We start from the raw sequence: 10396 nt of genomic DNA, 5'->3' as shown, positions 1-10396 counted from the left end.
CGGCATGGCGGCGGCGGCAACAATACTACAGCGAGAATGAAAGTTACGCCTTCTTTTTTTGCGTGAACATTTGGGCGGCGTTATGTAAATCTTCCCACATAGTGAGGTAGATATGTGGGGGCGTGTTCGAACGAGCCGTTTTAGGGGGGTGTGGCTGACTCTTAACTTTTATAAAGAATATCTTTGAGACTGGATTTGGATTGGATTTGAGACTTTAGTCTTTGCAAATTTACAGATCTTCTTTATGCACCAAGAGCTTGTAACACTCCAAAGAGAAGGGAAAAAATGAAATCGCATCATATGACCCCTTTAAATAAAAAGCCACTCAAGTGTGTTTAAAGAGACAACACTTTCACAACAAGTTTTACACATTTTAAATCATTACGTTTTAATAATCTTTTTTTGTTGTACTTTTCGATTTATCTTGATGTGTTGGCTAACATACTAAAGCACATGTAAAGTAATTAAAATTGTAACTGTAGTGTTATTCGATATTACATTTTAAATGAATATATTTTAAATGTACTAAACTGCAACTTCGTCATTGCAAAGGTATAATAACAAATATATTTAAATACATGACTTAAAGTTTCAATAGAATTATATTACTATATGACATTATATAATAAACAATATTTTAGTTTACCATAAATGCTTGTCAGTACATTTGGCAGTACACTTTAACCATATTTCAAATTCAGTCAAATTAATTAAGAAATTACATATAAAGATGTACTTAAGTGGTCAAAAAGCAATCACAAGTTCAGTTACATGCATTTAATAGCAGTTGAAATTATATTACATTTGCATTTAATTGCAATTAACATGCATTTAAGTGTAAGAAAACAGTACCTTCAGTTCACACTTTTTAAAGGTATGCTGTAGTGTACTATTTCTCAAGGGCACACCATAGTAGTGAACTACTCACATGAAGTGCACATTTCATTCCAATAGGATTTGATGTTAGCATGTTGCTAAGCTAACAACTCAATAAAATGCTTGCATTCAGCTTACAATGCATTCTGTGATTGCCTATCCACAGAGGATATGTCCATTGCTGTTTTAGAATACGGCCAAAATAACATAATAGAAAAAGTGTAATTTTGCTGCCTTTTCTTTAGAACAACCCTTTATGTAGGGAATGCCTAAAAAATGCTAGGTTTTACAAGGGTTTGGAACAGAGCTGTTAAAACGTTGGGTTTCGTTTCTCTCATACTTATTGACTACATTCATGGCCACTCAGATTATGTTTTGACATTACAGTGTGTCAGAATTAATTTCGAGTCTGAGGAATCTGACCTCTATCCTTTTGCTATTTATTTTTTTATTTTTTTGATTAAGCAATGACATTAAGAGTTTTTATTGTCTCTTGCTTGAATTATGACTTACAGATCATCAGAAAGCCAGAAAACTCCCTTTAACTGCTGAATTGGGAGGCTGCATTCACTCCCACTATATGTAATTATTAATTAAAATGATTGACAGCACAGTTGGCTGAAGTGCAGAAGAGCTTTTGCTGCACTTAGTATTTGAAATAGAATAAAGTCATTTAACAATGCCTGAAAGTTCCTTTGTTGTGTATCTTGGAAATATCCACCCAAGGACACCCTTTATGCAAATAGAAAAAGAAAAGTGTTTTTCAAGCATGGAGGACATTGATTATATTTCATTATTTTTTTGCACGACCAAAAATGTACCTCAGCTGTGAGAGCTTTGTGGACTGTGCTGAGTGATTTACTATTTCTGCTGTTAATGTAGTGCTCTGGGTTTACAGTGATGAGAGATTCTGCTGAGCAGAAGTGTTTGTATTAATATTTTCCTGTTTCACTGTTCATGAAGGGGCAAGTATGGATTGAAGTGCAAATTTTAATATGAATAATAACAGAAAATATTTCATGGAACGTTCCAGGTTCAATAGAAGTGCTACCTTAGAAAATAATATACTCTCACTCCAATTTGGGGGAGAAAAATACACTTGCAATGAATGGACATATATGGAGAAAGACAGTGTATTGGGGAAACCTTAAAATACACACTTTTTTGAAAATATAGCCTCAAGATTTAAAGTTGCACCCAATATTTTAGCTTATTAAGAAGTTTTATGCGTAAAGGTATGAATAATAATTTTCTGAAATTTTAAATATGAATAAAAAATGCACACACACGTGATATGAAATATCAGTCTTCTAGGAAAAGCTGTATAATTCTAAATGGAATGGGTGGCTCCCTCATGGATGCTGCCATTTTTAAACCACATGACAAGTTGTGTCGCAATTGACCCAGTTACCAAAAATATAATAACAACAGCAATAATAATACAAAGGGGCCGCAGTTAGTAATCAAACGTAGTACATCCAGACCAATAGGTGTCAGTATAATGTGCAAAACAAATGGGTGAAGAAGAGCTAGTGAAGTGGACATTTAAACATTTTGTAACTTTTGATATGAAACAGTCTCAGCTTTCAAATTCTGTCAGTTTTATAACAAAATTCAAACAACTGTTGTTTTGACACTCTATAAAGTAACTACGATGTAAGATGTCAGTAGAGCGGCTTGTAAACGACATGCCACATTAAATTACATTTACCTCAGGAAAGCCATTATAATCTTTATTCAACTAGGAAAAAAAATAATTCTAGAGAGGAGTATTTTGCTAATTATATGCACTGTATTACATATTCATATTTTTACTTAGCCTGTTTATTTTTATTTAATGTAAATCTGTCATGAAAACAAGATTTTATTAGAGCCGCTGTTTAAATGTTCAATTGGAGTAGAAGCATAATTGTTTTTCAATTTGATATACAACTAATTTTGATGAATTTATTGATTATTAAATAAAGTTTATTTTCAGTTTTCTGCTAAATGAAAAAATTAATCGTTTCGGTACATCACTAGTTTTAATCCAGTATTTCCACTTTTTGTAGATGCAGTTTGTAGATGCAGTAACTGTAATACAATACAATACATGCAAGAATACCAGAAACGCATATTAACCAGGGCTGTACGAAAAATCGTCATATCGCACACCCCTAACTACCAAGTATAATCAGTCTCACACACACAAACAAGCACAAGAAATCACTTCACACTATTAAGCGGCTGTGTTATGAACATGCAAAACTCTATCGCACGCGTGCTACAGTGGTAAATTTATTCATCTCACAGACCAGGTTTTTCGTAGCACGTGCGACATATATGTCGCACTGTACAGCCCTGTTAACGTATACATTAATGCATAATTCTCTAAACAACTTTATAGAAATCCAGCTTTGCCCAAGCTCAAATAATACACATTTCTGTACGGAAGATCTGCATGTGTGCTTCATAAAAAAATAAGTGAAGCCCACCATATTCCTTGCCTCACAATCAATTCATTGTAAGTGCATTACTGTAAATGCAATCATTGTTTGATTTTACAAACCGAAGGACACGTCGAAATTATTGTGCCATGCTATGTTATTTTGAACCAGCAAGACTGCTTTAAGTTCCTTTGTTTTCTGAAGTCTTGAGGAGAGACTCTTTCCATGGTGTTGTGATGGGAGACCCTCTCACTGTGGTGCTGAGCTGCAGCTGATGAGTGAAAGGCTGCGCTCCATAATTGGCCCAGTGTGTGCGTGTGGAGAAGAATCGGTGTTGTGTTTATGCGGCCTGAGGCTCTATCTCGCTTCTCTCGCAGGAGGAAGGGGGAGGTCCATCCGAGCAAGCTGCTTTGATACTGCACAGAAAAGGCTTTGACTGTGGCTTCTCCAATCGGAACACTGGCCTACTGTGTTCCACCACACATGGCAAGGTAAAGCAGATCACGCGGCTTCCTATATACACAGACACACATCACTAATTTAAAGAGGGTCTCATCACTGCTACTTAATTTTGGCCTGAGTTTTGGAAGACCTTGAGGCTTATATTTAATAATAAATAAATAAATAAGATTGTACATTTGCTCCCAAAAGGATAGTTCACGCAAAAATTTAAACCTATTTTAAACACAACCCATATTCCGTAGAACACAGAAGGGAGAACTTACTGGTCTTTTTTTTCTATCCAATTAAAATGATAAGGCACTGGAGCATTCAAGCTTCAAAAAGGTACCATAAAAGTAATATAAATGCATAGGTCTGAAGTCATGAACTAAGTTTTGGGTTCAGCCAGAAATGAACATTTTCTGATAATTTTCTCACTCTCATACTATTCAAGATGTAGGTGACTTTTTTTCTTCAGTCAATAGATACCGACACTTTGAAAGGCAAAAAAAGCATATCAGGCTACATAAAACTAAGGCTACGTTTACACGACAACGATGTAGTCAAAAACTGAAACGTTTTTCCCTTGCGTTTTTAAAAAGTTTCATAAATGAACTTTTCCACGACATTCTAATTTATTGAGATGCACCTGTAGTAGATAACACTACTTAACTAATAAATTCTCATGAAGTCACCATTGAGAGCTAGGGTGGATGTAAAAACAGTTTTTTTCAATGATTAAAGGGGACATTGGATGAAATGTTTACTTTTTTTTTTTTTTTGCATTGAATTCGGTTTCTGGCGTGTCTGCCAGCTCAGAAAAGCTGAAAAGAAAACACGCAGCCAGTTTATTATGGGCTGTCTGAGTCTGAAACTATGTCATCCAGAGAGCTGTTTCAATTTGCAGCTGGTTTCTATGTAGATAGCTGGCTATTTGAATAAGACCACCTCCTGAGTCCAGGGCAGCAATTTATGCATCTTGTGTCGACGCCCCCCAGAAGAGAGGGGTTTAGTGAGCAGGAGCTCATTAGCATTTAAAGAGACATTCACTGAAACGAGTTTAAAGAGACATGCACCGAAAAGGGTGTTGTTTTACATGACCACTGAGGAATTTTAACAAAGTATGTTACAGACATTTCATGAAGACAGTTAAGAATCATACCAACTTGTGGAAAATGCATCCGATGTCCCCTTTAACACCTTACATTTCAATCTTTAGCTCACATAAAGCTATCATATGGCTTCAGAAGCGCCAATGAACTACTTTTTGGTGCTTTTGTGTCCTTTTTTGAAGCTTGTTTCAATTTTTTATATTTATTTTATTTAGTTTTAAATCAGTGTTTATATTAGTTATTTTACAACACCTTGGAACAGTTTATCCAATCCGATTTCAGAATCTGAGCTGTCAGTTTTATAATAATGATTAGTAAATTCTAAACAAAATTGTAAAAATAACTAGCAAATTCAATTAAATTTTTCATAAAATTCAGAATGACGGAAAATTAAGTTTTGAGCCAAGGATTCAGAGAGAGAAATTTGAGAGAAAGATTTGTTTCTAGCCCGTACAGTTCATTTTAAGTTTAACATTTTAAGTATAAACGTATGTGAAACTTTGCACCGTTGGTGTCGCTAGAGGAATTGAGTTAGAGACTCTGATTTTCTGTGGTTAATGTTCAGACTGTCCTGTGTGCCGAATTTCATTACTTTCCCTCAAGTAGTTCTATGAGGTGCCTACACCTTCGAAATTAAATGACATAAGCACATAACAAAATTACTAAAACTTAAACTAAACTAAACTAAAAGTTAATTCAAAATTATTAATAAATACTACAATGGTATATTAAAAAAATACTAAAATAACAGTTTTAGGAAAAAAGTTGTGACTAATTAGTTAATTAATTTTGATGCATTGCACTATGGTGGTTAAGCAGTGAATTACACAGCTGTATAGGAAACGCACCTCTGGTCGGATACTCAAAACAAAATTAGTCTTAATGCCATAGAGCAGGGATGGGCAAACTTGGTCCTGGAGGCCACTGTCCTGCAGAGTTTAGCTCAAACCCTTATCAAACACACCTGAACAAGCAAATTAAGATCTTCAGGATTACTAGAAGGCTACATGCAGGTGAGCTTTATCAGGGTTGGAGCTAAACTCTGCAGGACCAAGTTTGCCCATCCCTGCCACAGAGTCACAGTGCTACACTCTACACTCGGAAATCAACCAACTTAAAGGTGGGGTAAGCGATTTTCCAAAAACGCTTTAGAACGCAGGCCTTCCGCTCCTTGAGTTCTCTCCAGCGCTGGAAAGCTGATCCGATATTTACACAGGTCCTACTTCTTGCCTTAAGCCTTCTTTTGTTCCGCAGACGTTTTCCTCTTTTGTTTTTTATCCACCATCTCTATCTTTCTGTCGCTCGGCTCGCTAATGTCCGTCCTGTGCACTGAACGTTCTCTCCTCCACATCATGAGTAGACACGCCCCTTACTGCTGATTGGCTACAAGTTTGTTTTGCTAGTCGGCCCGAATCAGTTTTCTAAAGCGTTTTTTAAAAATCGCTTACCCCACCTTTAAGATGAGACAGAAGGAACAAAGTTGCTTACTTTCCACTCAGTTCTGTCAAGACTGACAGATATGCTAACCATCTCACTACTTACAAGTCTAAGCCATGACTCATGTTGTTGCATTGGAAATCCTCTAATCAACATACTGTGTGTGTGTGTGTGTGTGTGTGTGTGTGTGTGTGTGTGTGTGTGTGTAGATTCTTTTAGAGAAGCTCCTGACAGATCTGAAGGTGAAAAGCATCACTCCTGTATCGCTGTCTCTGATGCACACACACAATAGTGATGCCGACCCGCAAGAGATCAGCCTTAAACCCATGGAAATCAGGACTTACCGCCTGCAGCTGAGCTAAGCTGCAGTCACATCGGCTCTCGTTCTCCGTGTTTTACACTCGAGAGCCGTGATGTTGTTGGCCTCAGCCAAGGACTCAGTAAGCGATTGTCAACAGAAACCTTGAGCTTCACAGCAAGGCACAATATGAAATCTCCAAGATTTCCCAACCAGTTCTCTCAGGTTATTTAACATAACATGACGATTCTTATGTTTGATTCACTGTGCTGAGAGTTGACATTTTGCACTGGGAACGTACAAGTTGTTGTAGGCTTTTAAAGTGGGCATGGTGCAAGAAGCGCTCTTCTTACTTCTGTTACATGATGAAGAGAAATCAGAATGCCTGTGCCCTGTTCATTTTATCCTCACAATTCCCAGATGAAAGTTAATATATAGATTGTAAAACTTACCTGAAATTTTATTTTATTGCAATCCCAAAGTTTTTACTCACAACTGTGCCTTAGTCTGTTTCGGTGTTTAACGTAATGGATGTGATACGTTTTTATTTCGTAATCTTTAAACAACCACATATCTTCACAATCAAACATTTGTGAAAAGGTATTTTTGAATGCAGATTATCTAAATTGGCAGTGTTTTCTGTGTTCTTTAATTGTCCCTTGCAAACGACTGCAAGTTATCATTGAAATAGGTCGTTTAATGCAACTTGAAATTTAGACGATGAAGCCTCAGATTTTGTCTTTATCTTTCTTCAGTGATGTGTTTTTTTTTAACTATATAGATATACTATATATCTGACATCTTTTTTTCTTAATTTGTCTACTTTATGCAGCCTGAAGGATCGTAAATAGCTTCAGTAGCAACTTAAATTCACCAAAGGTGGGTGTCTTGCAACAATGTGCTAAAGAGTGTGTATTGAAAATTTCCTTCCATTTTTCCCAGAGAGGATAATTATCGAAGAAATTTGTGAAAAATGTTTTATTTAATATATTAGGCTATATGAATATAAACATTCATATATTTTTTTATCAATATAAATATAAATTCATTTTAGTTGAAAGGGGTGATGAATCATAAAATGGTGTCATGGTTATTATGGATTATAAACTTCACGTGATTGTGTTGAAGTTTATGAATGGAAATGATCTTAGAAGCTAGATTTGTTACACAATCAAACTATGCAAGTGTGCATTTTTGTCTTATGCAACGATGATCTATTTTTTTAAACCGGCAGGCAACACGGGGTTTATCTTAAATCAAACACTTCCTGTAGTCAGAAACTGTCTGGCAGTAATTCTCCCAGTTTTACCTGGAAAAGTTCTTGAGGCTTTTTCTGGTATGTTGAAGATTTGCAACTCGTCATGACGTGATATGAATGTTTTCCTCAAATGCATTTTCCTTCATTCTGTGATGTTTATTCTTGAAGGGAAACCATTTTTCTGTCTTACGCTCTGGGTGTCGTTTTGAGGTGTTTTCTTCTGTTTGAATCTGCTTTCAGGTGTCGAGAAGAGTTGGTTGCTTGTCTCGAGCGTGATGAAGGATGATCATTTGTTGACTTGCTACTGTGATTTTGTTTTCATATGTTAATTGAGTTGATTCCGCATGTTTTTCTTTCTCCTTGTATGAAAATCACTGTATTTCAGCGTAGCTGCTTAATTCACACTTTTATGACCAAATTGGTCTGTGACTGTAGTGAATCAGGATAATGAAAGCAGGCCGACGCTTTCCGACCCTGTGAGAACATTCCTCTTTTTTTAATCTTGAAAAGTGTGGTGACTATCTGAAGAGTATGCTTATTTTTACCAATGTTGCCAATTACAATTTAGCCAACTGAAAAGGAATGTTTGAATGTTTGTGTCATTTGAAAGGAATGTTACAAAAATAAATAAAAAAAAATTCAGAATTTTCTTTTGTTTGGACTTTAAGGACTATTTCTTATTGCTTTATAGACTCGTCGCATGATGTCATTTCATGGTAACTCGTAAGGTTTTGTGTTCTTTTTTTTTACCTTTTCCATGCGTTTCTTCATGATCTTTTCCTCTTCCTCTTGCTTTCTTTTTTTCCAGTGCTGTCTTTTCAATCTCTTCCATCATTATTTTCAATTCCTTTTGCCACTAAAAGATTTAGAAAGAATAGTAATAGATTTTTAGCAATTATCTGCACATAGGCTACGTTCACACTGTCAGTTTTTGGGATTGACAACCGCATTTTCTTTACAGGTGTGAGTCTCGAAATGTCCCGTTCACACAGCAGCTTACAGTTGTGTTTCGAATACTGTCTGTATGAACGTGCAACGGGAGCTAAAAGGGCCGAACGAAAGTCTCAAAATTCAAATGAATCAGTGACGCACATTTGCGATTTTTTCAAATCGTGTATACGTTAATGAATTGCACTGGGCCTTGTTCGTTGGTAGTTGTGTGTGTGAGCGTCGTGAAATGCTGTAAACTAAGAAAATGAAGTCTCAAAATCCAAATGAACCGAACAAGATCGACTCGAACTAGACGTCAAATAATGCACGCGTGTCACCTGATCCTCATATGCACAGATTCCTTTTTGCATGAGCAATTTATGATATATTAATGCAGAATATAACATTTTTATTCACAAACATGTCTGTATTTGTACAAATCGCTGCACAATCATTTAATCCCGAATTCCACAGACTCAAATTGAAAGGCATTTGTTTGTGGTTAGTAAGATACATGTTGTGTGTGTGTGTGTATATACTGTGTATATATATATATATATATACATGCATGCATACATATATTCATGTATGTATGGTGTTCCAGTTTAATGTATTGAAATGGGTTCCAGGACTGCCTAAAAAAATTAAAAGTTCAGTACTCGGTGAACAAGTGGTGTTCAAGTTTCATGGATATAAATGGGTTCAGTACTGTCCAAAAAAACAACAGATTAATAATCTGAAAACCGAACCTTGTGCATTATAGGGAATAATATTTAGAAAGTACGTACAGTATATTAAACATTTGAAAAATATGTTTTCAGTACTGTATATAAAAACAATATTGGCATAATCTGGAAAACCAAGCCTTGTGCATTATAGGGAATAATATTCGGAATGTTTTACAGTTGGTTTGATACCTTTCTCTCAAACGGTGTCAGAGTTTAATTAATTTAAGTGGGTAAAGTATATAAAACATATGAAAAATATGGATTCATAAAAACAATAAAGGCATAATCTGAAAAACCAAGCCTTGTGCATTATAGGGAATAATATTCTGAATATTTTACAGTTGGTTTGATACATTTATCTCAAACTGTGTCAGAGTTTAATTAATTTAATTTGATACCTTTATCTCAAACGGTGTCAGAGTTTAATTAATTTAAGTGGGTAAAGTATATAAAACATATGAAAAATATGGTTTCAGTACTGTATATAAAAACAATAAAGGCATAATCTGCCAAACCAAGCCTTGTTGCATTATAGGGAATAATATTCGGAATATTTTACTGTTGGTTTGATACCTTTAGATCAAATGCATACATTAAAAGTTTTAAAATTATTATAAAACACATAAAATTTCAAAAACGGATGTTTTTCCAAACATTTTAGTATTGGTTTTATATTATAATGTCACGTAGTTAAATTGTTTAATTAATTTAAATTGTAATTTAAATTATTTTTAATTCCTAGAAATTAAGCCTTGTGCAACATAAAGGGCATATATTTATGTCTATCTGAGTTAGTTTGGGCTCAAAACATAAAAGCTGCAAAGAGTTTAATTGGCAAAAAACCCGAATGTCTAATGAATGTCAAACGTCAAACTAACTTTACCGCCGTG

General features: G+C 35.1%; 1 protein-coding gene and 1 pseudogene across 2 annotated transcripts in view; one reads left to right on the top strand and one right to left on the bottom strand.

The window, feature by feature from the left end:
• Positions 1-8443, top strand: part of man2a1 (mannosidase, alpha, class 2A, member 1) — a 59520-nt gene extending 51077 nt beyond the window's left edge. Inside the window, exons 21-22 of one of the 2 annotated variants that reach the window (XM_016529751.1) lie at positions 3680-3793; positions 6502-8443. In XM_016529751.1, coding sequence (XP_016385237.1) covers positions 3680-3793; positions 6502-6654 — 267 coding nt within the window. In that variant the 3' untranslated portion in view covers positions 6655-8443. Of the gene's footprint in view, positions 1-1391; positions 1485-3679; positions 3794-6501 lie in introns of those variants that run through there. The other variant, XM_016529752.1, reaches the window with a different exon arrangement.
• Positions 8444-8559: 116 nt separating this feature from the next.
• Positions 8560-10396, bottom strand: part of LOC107721631 (transmembrane protein 232-like) — a 13701-nt pseudogene continuing 11864 nt past the window's right edge.

The sequence above is a fragment of the Sinocyclocheilus rhinocerous genome, unplaced genomic scaffold (assembly GCF_001515625.1).
Source record: "Sinocyclocheilus rhinocerous isolate Xijiao unplaced genomic scaffold, SAMN03320098_v1.1 scaffold3411, whole genome shotgun sequence".
Lineage (NCBI taxonomy): Eukaryota > Metazoa > Chordata > Actinopteri > Cypriniformes > Cyprinidae > Sinocyclocheilus > Sinocyclocheilus rhinocerous.
Note: the sequence above shows the minus strand (reverse complement) of the source record. Positions and strands in the feature narration are given on the sequence as shown.